Source organism: Folsomia candida, unplaced genomic scaffold, assembly GCF_002217175.1.
Source record: "Folsomia candida strain VU population unplaced genomic scaffold, ASM221717v1 Fcan01_Sc007, whole genome shotgun sequence".
Classification (NCBI taxonomy): domain Eukaryota; kingdom Metazoa; phylum Arthropoda; class Collembola; order Entomobryomorpha; family Isotomidae; genus Folsomia; species Folsomia candida.
Window position 1 is genome coordinate 6,186,105 of NW_019091199.1, and position 14,829 is coordinate 6,200,933.

General features: G+C 39.2%; 4 protein-coding genes across 4 annotated transcripts; 2 read left to right on the forward strand and 2 right to left on the reverse strand.

Moving 5' to 3' along the window:
- Nucleotides 1-233: 233 nt before the first annotated feature.
- LOC110851755 (ras-related protein RABE1d) lies at nt 234-3,097 on the forward strand. The gene is made up of 8 exons (XM_022099648.2): nt 234-1,481; nt 1,542-1,656; nt 1,719-1,842; nt 1,933-2,142; nt 2,210-2,336; nt 2,406-2,535; nt 2,625-2,742; nt 2,814-3,097. Exons 1-8 carry the CDS (start codon nt 1,375-1,377, stop codon nt 3,053-3,055), a joined length of 1,173 nt encoding a protein of 390 aa, XP_021955340.1. The 5' UTR covers nt 234-1,374; the 3' UTR covers nt 3,056-3,097.
- A 1,184-nt stretch (nt 3,098-4,281) lies between these two features.
- On the reverse strand, nt 4,282-7,361 carry LOC118436231 (esterase FE4-like). Its single transcript, XM_035853824.1, has 11 exons — nt 7,020-7,361; nt 6,770-6,910; nt 6,623-6,697; nt 6,351-6,421; nt 6,263-6,276; nt 6,056-6,195; nt 5,740-5,985; nt 5,506-5,671; nt 5,248-5,444; nt 5,014-5,161; nt 4,282-4,513 (listed from the first exon to the last, which is right to left on the reverse strand). The coding sequence occupies exons 1-11, from the start codon at nt 7,287-7,289 to the stop codon at nt 4,329-4,331; spliced, it is 1,653 nt and encodes a 550-aa protein (XP_035709717.1). The 5' UTR covers nt 7,290-7,361; the 3' UTR covers nt 4,282-4,328.
- A 3,348-nt stretch (nt 7,362-10,709) lies between these two features.
- LOC118436269 (serine/arginine repetitive matrix protein 1-like) lies at nt 10,710-12,014 on the forward strand. Its single transcript, XM_035853969.1, has 2 exons — nt 10,710-11,560; nt 11,651-12,014. Exons 1-2 carry the CDS (start codon nt 10,814-10,816, stop codon nt 11,855-11,857), a joined length of 954 nt encoding a protein of 317 aa, XP_035709862.1. The 5' UTR covers nt 10,710-10,813; the 3' UTR covers nt 11,858-12,014.
- A 178-nt stretch (nt 12,015-12,192) lies between these two features.
- LOC118436202 (cation channel sperm-associated protein 4-like) lies at nt 12,193-14,828 on the reverse strand. The gene is made up of 8 exons (XM_035853740.1): nt 14,242-14,828; nt 13,803-13,977; nt 13,600-13,733; nt 13,281-13,518; nt 13,022-13,189; nt 12,816-12,960; nt 12,442-12,749; nt 12,193-12,375 (listed from the first exon to the last, which is right to left on the reverse strand). Exons 1-8 carry the CDS (start codon nt 14,826-14,828, stop codon nt 12,193-12,195), a joined length of 1,938 nt encoding a protein of 645 aa, XP_035709633.1.
- Nucleotide 14,829: the final 1 nt, after the last annotated feature.

The window sequence follows — 14,829 nt, forward strand, 5'->3', positions numbered from 1 at the left end:
AATACGCTAACTGTTAGTAGAACTCTGGGAACGTGGGAAAGTGAGACGTTCCATAACATGCTTCACTCACCATGCTTCAATTATTTGGCCAAAGTGCACAAAAAAACGCGACACACTTTATCTTTGTTGTTGCAGCAAAGCGTGCAAATGCAAATTTTGGCAACATTTTCATACATATCCACGACAAGTGTATTTACTACCCGGGTAGTCAACAACTTGCTATTAGTCTTCATTCCGGTTTGCTGTTGTGACATGGGAAATCCTGGTGAATCTCTTGTAACCGAATTCTTTTACGAATTTCGGCCAAATCTCACAGTTCAAGAGTACATTTCCAAAATAAATTGATACAGATTTAGTGCTTACTTACTCAATTAATAATTAAATTAGTCCTGTCAAACAAAAAATATAAATCATCACAATCGTCATAAATCGTCATAAATCAATTCCTCATTCCAAACAACTGTCCTGCATTTAAACCCAATCGATCAAGTTGCATATGTACATACAAATTTCTCCACCACACTCATTTCATTTTATCGTCATCGTCCATGAATTTAGCAACATTGGCAACCCAACCCACGTACAGAAATCTGTTCCATTTTATCGAATTGTACATATAAAACTGAGGAGTGAAATGGCCATCCATCACTCGACAAGAATCACCACCACCACCACCAGTGACCATGGACTTGATAAGATTATTTTATTATTTTGACATTCATATCCGTTTCAGGATAATAATATTAATTCATACTGTGCATGCATTCATTCAGCAAGTTTTGCTCAGTCTTTCAACCCACATACACTACACACAAAATAATACAATTTATTATTATATAGGTGGCTTGGCTGCAAACTAATAAAACAGGCCAGAAGAGTTTGTTAAGCACGTATAAATCCTCCTTTGTCTCGGTCTGGTTTATTGTTGCTGTTTCTCCATCACACCATTTTTAAAGTGTCCTCCTTCTTACCACTATTCTTCTTCTTCTCGCCAAGTTGGTTAATAGCTGCATTCAATTTTAAGGCGTCATCATCATCATCACAGTAAATTAGGATTTTCATTTTCATTTGCATTCACTTTTGTCCAAGTTGACAGACAGAAAATAGTTGATACCATATTATCATCATTCTTAGCAAGTATTATTACTCTGTATAAAAAGTTAGAAAGGAACAAGGTTGACCAAAACAGACCAGACCACACAATTAAAAAATAAGAAGGAGAGGAAATACTAATACCACAATTGCATACGCGACTTTTAATCAATTTAAATCAACTTACACATAAAAACTGTAATGATTTTAACTTTTGAGTGTTGAAACTTTTTAGTATTTAAAAACGGCAACGAATCTTTGGAAATAAGCTGATAAAGTAAAATGCAAGCCATAAAATGCATGTTAGTTGGTGATTCTAAAGTTGGGAAGACGGATCTCTTTCTCACGTTTACAACTGGTCGTCCTGCTCCAGGCTACAGTCCGACAGTGTAAGATTTTATCAGGTTTTATGTATAACAGATTTTGATTTTTTTATAATTTACCACAAGGTTTGACATATTTACAAAGCAAGTCGTGGTGGAGGATGAATCGTACAATTTGGCTTTGTGGGATTCGGCAGGAGCTTGTTTGTATGATGAGATTAGACCAATTTCATACCCTCATGTGAGTCGTGAGACGTATTTATGCATGGTTAATAAAATTGAAAAGGGTTTTCGAAATTGTAGACGGATTGTTTTCTAATCTGTTATTCGGTGGATGATCGAACCTCCTTTGAGAATGTGGAAGTGAAATGGAAACCGGAAATATTACGGTTTGGTGATGGTCCCACGGTCCCATTGATTTTGGCTGGTAAAACACATTTGCATAATTAAAAATATAATATGCATACGTTGATTTATTTTCGGTCGGCCTGCTGAAAATGATAATTTATTTGCTTAGGTCTTAAATCTGATCTCAGACCGAAGGAGTCAACAAATAACGAAGGTTCCAATTTTGTGACAAAAGAAGAAGGAGAAGCTCTTCAGAAGAGGCTTGGTGCTCAACAATTTTTTGAATGTTCAACAATCTCAGGAAACAATGTGGACCTCATTTTACAAAATATGATTCAGTCCGCGATGGCGAAAAAGGCTGGAGAGGATAAGCCAAAAAGTAATAATTTAATAATTTGTAAGGCATCATTCGTAATTATTTAATTTTGACGGAATGTGTGGTACAGATCCACTCTGGGGGTTTGAAGATCTCAAAATTTTGCTGGTTGGGGACAGCACGACGGGAAAAAGTAGCATTTTAAACGCCTACATGACGCAGAAACCGATGAAGGACGGGCATGATCCTACCACCAAGTAATAAGCAGAAGATTTTTCAAATGTCTCAAAATGTGTGGATAATTTATCGGAAATCCAATTTTACAGAGGTGTTCAGCCCTACCAAGATTCTGCGTATAGCATTCTTGTGCTGGACGGAATTGAGTATTTTCTTGGCATATTTGATGTACCAAGTACCCCCGAATTTTTGCACGATCGTATAAAAGAGTATCAAAAGGTACTGATCATACTCATCCCTGGAAAATAAATATACTGTTGACTGTAGATTCTACAATGCAGAATATCATTATGATTTTAATTGTGTAGGCGAACGGAATAATACTCTGTTACGCTGTCAATGATCCATTTTCCTTTCACAACCTCGAAAATCAGTGGATTCCAGAAATACGGAAATATTGTCCGACCGTTCCCTTGATCATTATTGGTGAGAGAATCGCTTAAAACACCAATTCTAATCGTGAGTTTATTCAATTTGCATATACCGTTTTCGTCCAGGTAATAAATGTGACCTGAAGGAAGATTCGGAAATCTTAATCCCCACCGAGGACGGGGAAGAGCTCATGCGTTCCACTAAAGCGGTCGCTTTTGTCGAATGCTCCGCAAAAACTTTAGAAAATATTAAAAATGTTTTTATCACGGGAGTGAAAGCATTTAGAAAATCGATAATACCAGAGAATGTAAAAGATTCTAATGGTGAAAGTGATAATACAAATTGTGTACAACGTTTGACGGCTTAACAAAAACAGAGAATTAAAGTAGAAAAAGAATACAAAATCACATTTTATTTCTATATTTATTTCCCATTTATTCGTGATTTATAATTTAATCGGGACCCACGGAGTGACATCCGTAATGTTGAGATTTTGCCAAAATTGTAACGCCTTCAGATCTGGATAGTCAATCATTTTCACTTCTTGGTTATATTGCAGCATTCGAAATTGCGTAGTTTCATTAGTGTTAGATTGCGTAAACGGGTCCCAAATGTGGATTGATTCACCAGCTTCGGTTGTGTAGGTTGGTTCAATGAGGGTGATAAGTAATTAATCAATTAGTTTTCAATAAGTCTCCTCTTTGGCTTCCTCCGTGCACGACGTATCTCTCTCTCGCTCTGCATCTGGATCCTCTTCCATCTGGGTCGCGGGTGTGCCAGGGCAAGTAAAGTGTGTCCTAAGGGCTTTTCGCCACGTGAGCCTCGTCCACTCACACCCCCCACCTGCGTGCCTAGTGACACCCCCTGCCACACCCGTCCCAGCAACGACAAGCTGAGCCAACAGGCGAAGATGGATTCGCAGGACCCAGTGCACAGGAGGATCTACGCCTTGGAGGGGCTCCCCCAGGTAGGTTTTTGTTTGGCATATCGGGGTGGTGACCGTGGGGAGTGGTTGGTTGAAGAGTGGAGGAGGGGGTCGTGCATGTCGGAGGGCGGCATAGTCGGGTCTACGGGGGTCCCATGACCTGATTGTGTTGTGATGGGAGAAGGGGCAAGTGGGGGTGTCGTCGGCCCCGGCTACGGCTTCCATGGGGGACGTGGGCAAGATCCCGCGGTCCGTGGACAGCCCCCGCCCAACAACCTTCAACCGTCTACTTCCGCATGCAGACGCCACCCTCATTTGAATATCACCACCACCCCACGGAATCCGCCTATGTATCCCTGCCATTCATTTTCCTACCTGGTGTCCAGCAGTAATGGGCCGAATGGTGTATTGGGCCAACTTCCCAATACATGTAGAGGTTTTCCGAGACCATCTCCGGTTTTTCCTCTACACCCATACTGCTACATACATATTATCATTAGATTTTATAAATTTATCATAGTGTGTGATTAGCCTGTATTGGGATGCCGTGTGCTACTTGTGGATTATGCCCACAACTGAGCACATACTTTGTTAATTCTTAGATTTAATCATTATGAAACTATGTATGTAATTTGAATGAACTTTTGTATGAAATGAATGAACGATGATGATTGTAAGAGCTTGCGCTTTATCAATCTTGAATAAACCTACCTACCTAATATAAATTAGTTTTCAATATATTTTGCAATTTTGCAAGTATAAAGTACCCCGTCGTGACGAAATTCACTAGAAAATTAACCATCACTTGGGACATTTTATAATCAGGGTCTGACTCTCTGAAGCCCGGGTGTTGTGTGGACGTGTTGAAGTAATAATATTCATCTTCTGCATGGCCGGGGCCTAATTAATTTAATACCAATTAAATGTTATTAATTACGAGATAAATGACTACAAATGGTTTAACATAGGACTCGATGACTCAAAATTGTCAAAATCAGCACATTTCTAATCGTTTCTCGGCTCTGGGAATTTATTTAAAATTCTGGACAACAAAAGTCCGTACTCCGTAAATTGATTAATAGAATTGTGGTGAGGTTTTTATTTTAAGCCAGTTTCATTGAGTTCCTATTTTTCTGAAGGCTTGAAATCTATCTTCAATGACTGTCAAAATCTGGATTTATATATTTTTTTAATTGGCATCCCTGCTCTACAAATTTGTCGTCCAGGGGAGGAATTCAATTGTAATTTGCGCAACGCGTAAGCATAGATTTTGAATCAAAATTTATGCTTACGCCTTAAATTAATTTAATAATTTATAATTAATTTAAATTAATTTAAAAATAAATTCCCAGAGGTGAGAACGATTAACAACGTGCGGCGAGTCATCTTAATAAACGCACCCCACTCTGACGATTTGTGTCCATACATATTTCCCATGTTGTAGTTTCCCTTGTCAAATGAAAAGTAGTAAGCGTAACTTGGAGCAATGGCGGAATGTACTTGGAGACCTTTTAACACTCCAAATTGAAAGAATCGATGTGAAATTATCTACAAATTGTTTGATATAGTGAAAAAATTGCCATAAAATTATTATTAGTTTTACACACGCACATTTGTATTACGTAAATACTTACGCTGGCAAATTCAAAATTACTTCCTTGCATTGCGGGTTTATTCCCAAAATAAAATTTTGTAACCTTCTCCACAATCTGGTCAACGTCTTCAACACTTTGTCCAAACACGGTGGACAAATAGTTCAAATCCAGATACGATTTACTGGTCAATTTCCAATTTAGCCGGAATGGTAACCAGCGTTGGAAAATTTCCAGGACTGAAATTATCATTTAAATGCTTAGCTAATTACAGAAGACATTAAATTGAGTAGCACGAACCCAATACTGCCGTCATCCCTTCATGACTAGTTGTCCCCGTGATCCACGGTTTTTTAGCTACGTGACCCCGATTATAAGCATCCTCAGGACTTTCCAGGAGAAAAGCGTCAGAATGCGGGGGTTCAACTACAGGGGCAACTAACACTGGAGGTAATGGAAACCAGTCCTGGAGATTAAAATGTTTAAGAATCAACTCAAATTTTAAGAAAATCTGAATGACTTTCTCCTTATTACAAATAAATTCAGCGAGTCTGCCACCAACGTGTTGACCGGAACTTTTTTGAGACATTGGACCAATTCCGTGCTATCGTTTGTAGGACAGCCTAACCTTCTTCCTACCCGATTAGCATAATATCTGGCCCGTTCTTTGGACTGCACTGCCCAATATTGCAAAGCGCTGCCCGTACCGAGTGACGCCACTCGTATGAAGAGGTGTCGTGTCCGGTTAGAAATCATGTGCAGATGACTAGAAATTCCACCCTGGGCATGATCATTTAAATTAATTTTGAATTTCTCTAGGCTTAATTTAGGAGATAATTCTTTTAATTACGGCGGAATATCCGACCAAGTTGATATTGTCGGGATCACCACCGAACGCTGCAATATTTTTATGCACCCATTCGAGCGCTAGGACTTGATCTTTCAATCCGAAATTTCCGGGCAGAGAAAGGTCGCCAGTTGAAAGGAAGCCTGATTTTATGGCAAAAATTAAAATTAGCTGGACTGGTTTACAAAATATGAGTTTCCGGAAAGTCACCTAACACTCCCAATCTGAAAAATTTTTGGAAAACTCAAATGAGTGAGAATTGTTAAAAATCCGCGAGATTTTCTGAAATGTAATTTACCTATAGTTGACCGTGACCAGTACGACATTTCTCTCCAACAGGTACGCAGGACCGTGTTCTGATCCGGATCCCTGTGACACACGCATAAGTTTAAACTCATCAGCATTTATCAACCCTTTGCGTTATGCACAATAAGGATTTTTACAGTAAATTCTCTCGAAAGCGCTAATTTACGCTATACACATAATGATAAGGGTACATTAGTAGATATTTCAGTGAAAATTTAGTGTAAGAACCTCAATTCGCAATAACCCGAATACGTATGTACAAACCATAAAAAATGCCCCCGAGTGGAGATATATAATGACTGGATATCCCCGATTATTTCCACTCTCATTACAAGGGAGCTATGCACAAAAATTTATTTATGTAATTAAATTTTCAAAATTCGAATTTTCATAACTCATGTGCAGAATTACCCGAGGGGAAAACACATTGGCGAAAAGACAATCTTCACTCCCATAAACACGTACATATTTTGCAAGGCTTAGTTGGAGGCAGTCACTTCCTCTTTTATTTGCCTTCAATGTCCCTGTCCATTCTTCAGCAGGTGTTGGAGACTACATAAAAGTTATTTGCATATTATATTTTATTTGCATATATTACAAAATTTCGCAGTTTTTCGAAATTATAAATTTTAGCATGCAACGTATTTTACATGTCACGAACCTTCCATCGCTCCGCTCTACCGTAACGAATTCCTTCAAACGCAAGGATCGGCCGACCCTTGACCGTTTTCATGCCATAGCCTTCCAGCCTGCCCCCGCTTGGAAGTGTGACCACGGGGTCACTGGTCTCGGACTCATTACAGGTTCTTCCCTCCCTGAGAAGATCACTTTCCTTATAAGGAACCGAACTCACGATAGGATCACTGTAATTGGGATCACACGGAACCAAACCACACAGCAAGTTAAACAAAAATGTTGCAAATAGTAGCATTTTTGAGTAAAATCTGGGAGGGAGCAATGGCAGCAATGAAAGGTCAGATTGAAATGGTGGCGTCAGCAGTACGTGCATTGTTAGGTAGGATAATTTATCTAAATATGAAGATTTTGATTGTATCAAACTGTCCATAATTTTAGTCGATTGTTCTCACTTACCTCCTCGCAGGTACTTGTACAATACTTGATATGTGATGATTATGCCTTACATAAAAGGAATATCTTTGAAGCAATCGCGTTATTACGAAGAGGCTGATCAAGTTTTTTAAGGTAGACGAATGTACATAGATATGCATGTAACTTTGTTGTTTACAGTCTTGACCAATCCAAGGCGTACTAAATATACATGCAATACCTTCACTGGAACCGGTTAGCAAAATGGAAAATTCACAGTATTCACATTTCCAGATAAATGGTGAATTTGTTATTATGATTCTTTTAATTACTAATATGTACATCCAGACTGTGTATCGTATAAATTAGTCTAATCGTTAGTATACATATACATACTTATGTTACACCATTATTTTACTACAACTACCCAGAAATGTTACAATGCGTCTTAGATATTTTCATACTCAGATGAGAATTATGATAACCTCTTCTTGAACTGATGAGCCTGTCGGGAGACGAGCAAAAAAAGTTAGATTTTTCCCAGTGCACAATTACAATTATGGATTGCATTCTTACATAAGCCGCATATTCCAGCTCGTTAATGGCATCGATGGGGTTTTCTCTTTCGAGAAGGGTCATCCTCTTCAAATTGTCTAAAACTTCTTGACCTTCTTCCTTAGCACGTTGGGTCATCGGGACAGAGTAAACGTTGAGTTGGGTGACCACGGATAAAATGACAGCCATAACTTTTTCAAAGTCTAGGTGAATTATTTCAGCTTCCAACATGTTTTGCTCAAGTGCCCCGATCACTGCGAAAAAACGGAATTTGCATATTTATCATGCGAGTAAGAAATTTACATATGGTATCAGAACTTACATTGAATATAAGTCTGCAGTCGTCTAAGAGAGAAATGTCGTAACGTCGGAACTTTCATGGGACGTTGGGCCAAGAAAGCTAAATTATGCTTGGCAAAGAGTTGGTAGGTTGGAGTGATGTCTAGATGATTAATAATGAATCCGTCCTGGTGTCATGAGTTTATTGGTATTGTATGAATTTCATAATCGAAATTTAAAAAATATATATATATATTTCGAACGTTAGTGTCCAACGGGTCATCATTCTATAAATAAAAATACGATTTGATTATTATTATTACTGTAATAATGGAGGTCTCTCAACGTGTGGTATCCGATTTTGACCAAATTAGTGTGAATCGATCACAAATTTAACGAATATGAAATTTGCAAAGGACACAAACTCCCAATTTGGATGCAGATTTGGTAGATATATTTGATCCGAAGAGGAGAAAATGCGCAGAGTAAACTTGGAAAGTGTAAAATTTTTCAACTTTAAGATGCAAATATCTCTGCCAAACGTGACCATTGGTAGATCGTGTCTTTTGCAAATTACATGTTAATTAAATTTGTGACCGATTCACACTAATTTGGTCAAAATCTATGAGCATAAGTTGAGAGACCTCAATTGTACGTTGCATTACAATACATAAAATGCGAACAAAGTTACTCACGAGTATCTGTTCTTCCCTGCGTTCCTTCACAGATAGCTCTAAATTCGCCACAATCACGGCAACAATCAAGTTTGCAAAGACAAACGCTCCCACCGACACGGCCAAGATGAGGTAGATCGAGAGGAGAGCGAAATGATCATGCTAAAAAACAGGCATATTTCTTATCACTCATTTACATAATAAATTAGTACATATCATTGTGTAACCCTACAAAAGACCGAAACTCATCTAACGCTGAATTCCATCCATCCTGAGTAACACAAATGAAGAGAAGATACCACGCGTTGAGAGCATTTAGGAACCATTGTGTCCTCAGATCGTTCAAATCGAACAGAATGACGCCCATGACGGCCATGACGAGCATGAAAATGATCAACACGAGGAGAATGTTGCCCATGTCTTTGCCTGACTTGATGACCGTGTGCGTCACAATGGTCAAGCTGGAGAGAGAGCTGAAATGGACGTAAAAGTTTATTATTCATGATTTTAGTGGCATCATCACAATTTTTTGCATGCCTGATCGATTTCAAACTTCGAAATGCCCTCACGACACGGACAATCACTAATGCTTTTGAACTGTCATCGGATTCGCCGGTGATTGGAAATATAGCGATAAGCACGATAACTGCGACTATGAAGAAATCCAAGATATTCCAGGATACCTTATATAATAATTATAATTTGCTGTATTTTTGGTAATATGTAAATTAAGCTATGGTTTAGTAAATTTTGGTAAATTTTGGAAACATACTTTCCAAAATAGACGAAAATCATACATCCATTTGACCACAATTTCGAATATGAATACGCTCAGGATGACTTGGTCGATAATTTTGAACCATTTTTGATACTCTTCAAATTCAGTGTATGTAGTCAATCCGATCATCAACGCGCTCATCATGACGAGCGTGAGGATGAGAAATCTGACGACAAAATTAGTGACGGTGGTATTATCAATCTTGATAAGCATGAAAATTAATAGATAACTCGTAATACCGGAACCATGCACTTTGCAGGACGGAGTTGAGATACGTATGAAATACAATTTTATGATACTCGAAAGCATCGAGGTCTACGACGTGGTAAAAAATTTCCGTCTTTTTCTCCTTGTATTGGACCTTCTTTCCGCGAAAATAGTTATCGCACTCGGTTCCAACGTCGACATGGAAGAAATTGTCGTCACCTTTGATAATATCTTCGTAAAAGAATTTATTCTTCTTGTTCCTGTAATGCAAAAAGTTTCCAGCTTTGGGGCCATCTTCATTCTCCAGGGAAATCCTGTCCTTTTTGGTCAACCTTGATCTTTGTTCCTTCTCGCGGAGAGATTTTCGTGAGTGTAAGTTGTCGACTATGTATAAGTTGAATAATTATTTCATTGTGGTACAAGCATCATTTACATATTTCGAAGGGGAGCATACTTATCGATCCAGATTTATTTTTGACCGCATTATTTCCTGGTTTTGACATTTTAATGTAGGTTTTTAAAATGTTAACTTCTTATTTAAGGTAAGTAATTTATGGTGGAGATGCATATGAAGTTTGAGAGTCACACCTTGTGACGCTGCATAATAGCCAAATCTATAAAATCACGGATTGACACCGTTTCTATGGTTCGGTGCCTCACAATCGAGTTACAAAATGCAAAAAATATTACAAGAATTCAAATTTCGACAATTTGTGAGTAGACACAGCGAAAACTAGATCCATGCCAACGAACAAAACTGGCGTCGTCAAATTGGGGGTCGCGAATCTCGAGAAAGTTGGCCAGCAAAAAACTGAAAAAAACTCTGAAAACAGTTTTGTCTAAAAAAAACTGATTAATTCCAACTTCCACTCCCACCTACCTAACTAAGCAAAAGGTGACCAGTGATCACCAGTGATGGATTCCGACTTGGAGAGCGACAATGAGTATTCACCCGAAGACGACAGCTGCAACACATCAGCGAGTGACCACAGCAGCGAAAAGGATGGAGATACGTCAGGGGCGGAGGAATTGAACGAAGAATACGAAGAGTACGAAGACGTCGAAGAGGACGAGCCGAAAGACGATGAAAAGGGCGAGCACGACGAAAAGGACGAACAGGAAGCCGAGGAAGAGGACGATGTGCCAGTAGAGGAGAACGTTAACGGTGAACTTCTCCCAGAATTCTGCTCGGGGAAGATCCAGGGAGGGAAACAAAAGCGGCTTGATACCAGAAGTTATTGCGGACCAGGCCCGGATGACTGCCCCAAGCCAAAGGATCCCCCAAAATGCGAGAAGCCACATCCTCCGGCAAAGGTCAAACCACCAAAGAAGGAGAAGTCACCTCCCCCACCGCCAAAACCCAAGTCACCTCCTCCTCCGAAAAAAGGCAAGAAATGTGTACCTCCACCCCCAAAGAAGGAGGAAGAGGGGGGTTGCTGCACTGCCGCACCAGAGAAACCCACAAAAAAGAAACCTGACCCACCTCCACCTCCACCTCCGAAGCCTGTTCCCAAGCCCAAGGAGGTTGATGAATGTGTACCAGACAAGAAGGTGACCAAGAAACCGAAAGGCAAGAAGAGAAAGCAGTCTCGTTCAAATAGCCGTAAAACGAAAACCAAGCGGACCAAGAAATCGAAATCGAAGTCGAAATCGCGAACTAAGGTAAATTTGCGTCATGTCTACTCTCATGAACCTGAATTATGACGTGACCCAATTTAATTTATACATAATCCCCAAATTAATCTCTCATAGGCTGCCGGTGGTACGAAGCGGAAGTGTCCTCCATGTAGTCTCCCTCGGACCAAGGCAACAAAGCGTCCACGCCCTTCAACCAAGACCCCAAAGAAATCAAAGCAAAAGGATAAGAAGAAGGACAAAAAGACGGATAAGAAGAAGGTCACAAAAAAGGTCCCGAAGAAGGCCACAAAAAAGGTCAAAACAAATCAACGGGGATGCTAGAAGAAAAAGTGACAGCTCCTCTGAACCCAGCCGATTATATGTATGTATGCCTGCGTGCTAAAAAGATTCAAATTGTATCTACAAAATTCTAATGAATCAAATTAACATTGTGGAACTGTAATTGGAAATAAAATGTTGAACTCAAGCGTAAATTCAAGCTCTTTGTAAAATGGTTATAACTTGATTTCCTTAATTTTATAAGTCTAACTAACACTAACTTATAGTTTTATTTCTATTTAATATTAACTGCTCAATGCAAACTATTAGTTTTTAAAGAATTTAATCCGCAGATAAATTTATTTCACTATTTATTATTTACAACATGCAACTTTGAATTAATCAAAAAAATCACTTAACGTCGTCGTCATTGTTGTCGTCGACTTTCTTCGCCCAGAGGTACGCCTTTTCTCGTTTTTTCTCGAGCTGGTGGCCTGAGTCGGTGGCTGCGCTGGCGTGTTTGTACCGCTGTTTATCAACTCTGTCGCAAACAGGGACCTCCGATTCTTCAATATTTGCATCTACATACACGCAATTTTGTCAATTATAACGTTTTCTTCGAGCAGAATAAGTGTGCAAAAACTTACAAAAGCTAAGTTTGCTGTCGCACTCTTGTTCGCAAGATCAGGCAACGTTGTCACCATTTTTATATTTTTTGCCGTCATTTGCCGAACTTGGGACGGCGTTGGTGGCGGAATTATGTTAGTCGCTCCGTCAATTTGCTTACTTTTTGCCAAGGCCACGTTATACGTTCGCTTCAACTCGTTTTCATGAGCTTGTTGTTGAGAATACATGTCCAGTTGGAGGACAACGGATAATATAACGCCGAGGATTTTCTCCAAGTCCAAATTGATTATTTGGGCTTCCAGCATATTTTGCTCGAGAGCGACGATCACTGCGAAGAGCAATTCAGTAATTAATTTAATTAATTAACATTTAATTAAATACTTGAAGAACGTACGACTAATATAAGTTTGGATTCTTCTCTGCGTCAACTTTTTCAAATTTGGGATCCTCAACGGTCGCTGGGACAAAATGTGCGAGTTGTGTTTCGATAACAGATCGTAAACGGGTAACATTTCGACAACATTGTTGGAAATTTCGGGCTGGAATATTCATTAAGATGAAAATCATCCCAAAACAAGACTACTTTTGTTAATTTCTTACATGAAATTCCAACGGATTGTTTGACGCCTTTGCTTCTTCCCTCATTTCTTTGACGGACAACTCCAAATTCGCCACAATCACGGCAACAATCAAGTTTGCAAAGACAAAGGCCCCAATTGAAACGGCCAAAATTAGGTAGACAGCCAACCACGGAAAATATGTAGTATTCTGGACAATATAATTTCAGAGTAATTTATGCAGATTTTTTTATCAAAATTTTACATATTTAGTCAAGTAAATTTTATGTAGAAACCGGTACCGATCTAAATTCATCCAAGACTTGATTCCATCCGTCTTGTGTCACACAAATGAACAGGACAAACCAAGCGTCCACTGCGGTTAAAAAGTGTTTGGTTTCCAGTTCCGGATAGTCAAAGAGAATCACTCCCATGATGGACATGACCAGCATGAAGATCATCAAAACGATGAGAATGTTTCCCATGTCCACGCCAGATCGGATGATCGTGTGCATCACAATTTTAAGACTTGATAGAAAACTGAGAAATACAAATATTTGTAAGTACATGGAATTATTTGTATAGCGTGATTATTGGAATTTGCATGGATTTTGCACATGCCTCACAGATCTTAAACTACGGAACGCTCGTACAACTCGGACAACTACGAGGGCTCTACTATTTCGAAAAGTAGGTATAACAGCGGCCAGAATGATGAGAAAAATAATTATAAAATCCATAATGTTCCAACCGACCTGGAATAATCGAATGCGCAAAATTTATTATGAAATTTTCAGATTTTTAAATTTTACTGTTTTACATACTTTCCAAAACAATCGAAAATCATAAATCCACTTGATCAGAATTTCAAACAGGAACACGCTAAGGATAACTTGATCAAATATGTAGAAATACGTGGCATAATTGCTGACCATGTTGGGGTCAGTCTGTAACCCGATGATGATTGCGTTGACCAAGACAAGAACCAGGATGGATAACCTGATTTCAAAATTTTAGTAGAAACATGTAAAGTTTTCTCAAGCATTTTAAGGATTTTTAATTATTTAAAGTGTTTCGGGTGCGAGTAACCACTTGCAATAAATAACTGGAAGAAAGTGGTTTCTTGTAGCTATTTTGACCTGCAAGAAACTACGCCCGCCGCTATACTGTCGCTAAATGGCGCATATTTTTTGCACTTTCTCCCAGTTTCTTGCACCTCACATTTCTTGCGTTTCTTAAATGTGGCAAACTCTGATTATTTACCGAAAGAAGGAACTTTCCAAAATCTCATTGAGAAAGAGATGAAAGACAACTTTATGGTATTCATAAGCATCCAAGTCCACGATGAAGGCAAAGTGCTCCGTCTTCTTTTCCATCAAACGAACTCGCTGAGCTTTAAAATATGTTTCACATTCAGTGGCAACATCGACGTGGAAGAAATTGTCCTTTCCTCTCCGAACGTCTTCGTAATCGAAGCGTCTCGTTTTCTTGGGAAAATGTTGAAAGTTTCCGGACAATCCTTTCTCCGGTTCGGCCGCCTCCTTCTCATCTTTGTCCGACGATTTTTTTGACGGCTTGGGATTATTTATGGAAGCCGCTGAAGCAGTGTCCTTGTTCACATGCTCACCAGCACCGGAAGTTGAATTGAGATCAGTTTGAGCTGTTGTTGGGGCGCCATGGTCTTCTGGGCGTTTATGATGCTTACTGTAATGACGGTGATGATCATTTACGGCGAGGCGAGATGTCTGCTGACCAGATTCAGTGACCAGAGTGGTACTATTTTCTTGGGTTGGTTGAAAGCTCTCGGATTTCGCAAATTTTTCCGAAACTCCTTGAATACCTCGGCCCATG

Coding starts and splice junctions, on each gene's coding strand:
- LOC118436202 (XM_035853740.1), bottom strand. CDS start 14,828: ATGGGCCGAGGTATTCAAGGAGTTTCGGAAAAATTTGCGAAATCCGAG. Junction 13,978..14,241: donor TTGGAAAGTTCCTTCTTTCG/GTAAATAATCAG, acceptor TTTTGAAATCAG/GTTATCCATCCTGGTTCTTG. Junction 13,190..13,280: donor TCTTGGATGAATTTAGATCG/GTACCGGTTTCT, acceptor TATATTGTCCAG/AATACTACATATTTTCCGTG.
- LOC118436269 (XM_035853969.1), top strand. CDS start 10,814: ATGGATTCCGACTTGGAGAGCGACAATGAGTATTCACCCGAAGACGAC. Junction 11,561..11,650: donor AGTCGAAATCGCGAACTAAG/GTAAATTTGCGT, acceptor AATCTCTCATAG/GCTGCCGGTGGTACGAAGCG.
- LOC110851755 (XM_022099648.2), top strand. CDS start 1,375: ATGCAAGCCATAAAATGCATGTTAGTTGGTGATTCTAAAGTTGGGAAG. Junction 1,482..1,541: donor CCAGGCTACAGTCCGACAGT/GTAAGATTTTAT, acceptor ATTTACCACAAG/GTTTGACATATTTACAAAGC. Junction 1,843..1,932: donor GGTCCCATTGATTTTGGCTG/GTAAAACACATT, acceptor TTATTTGCTTAG/GTCTTAAATCTGATCTCAGA.
- LOC118436231 (XM_035853824.1), bottom strand. CDS start 7,289: ATGCTACTATTTGCAACATTTTTGTTTAACTTGCTGTGTGGTTTGGTT. Junction 6,911..7,019: donor GTAGAGCGGAGCGATGGAAG/GTTCGTGACATG, acceptor ACTTTTATGTAG/TCTCCAACACCTGCTGAAGA. Junction 5,986..6,055: donor ACTTGGTCGGATATTCCGCC/GTAATTAAAAGA, acceptor GATCATGCCCAG/GGTGGAATTTCTAGTCATCT.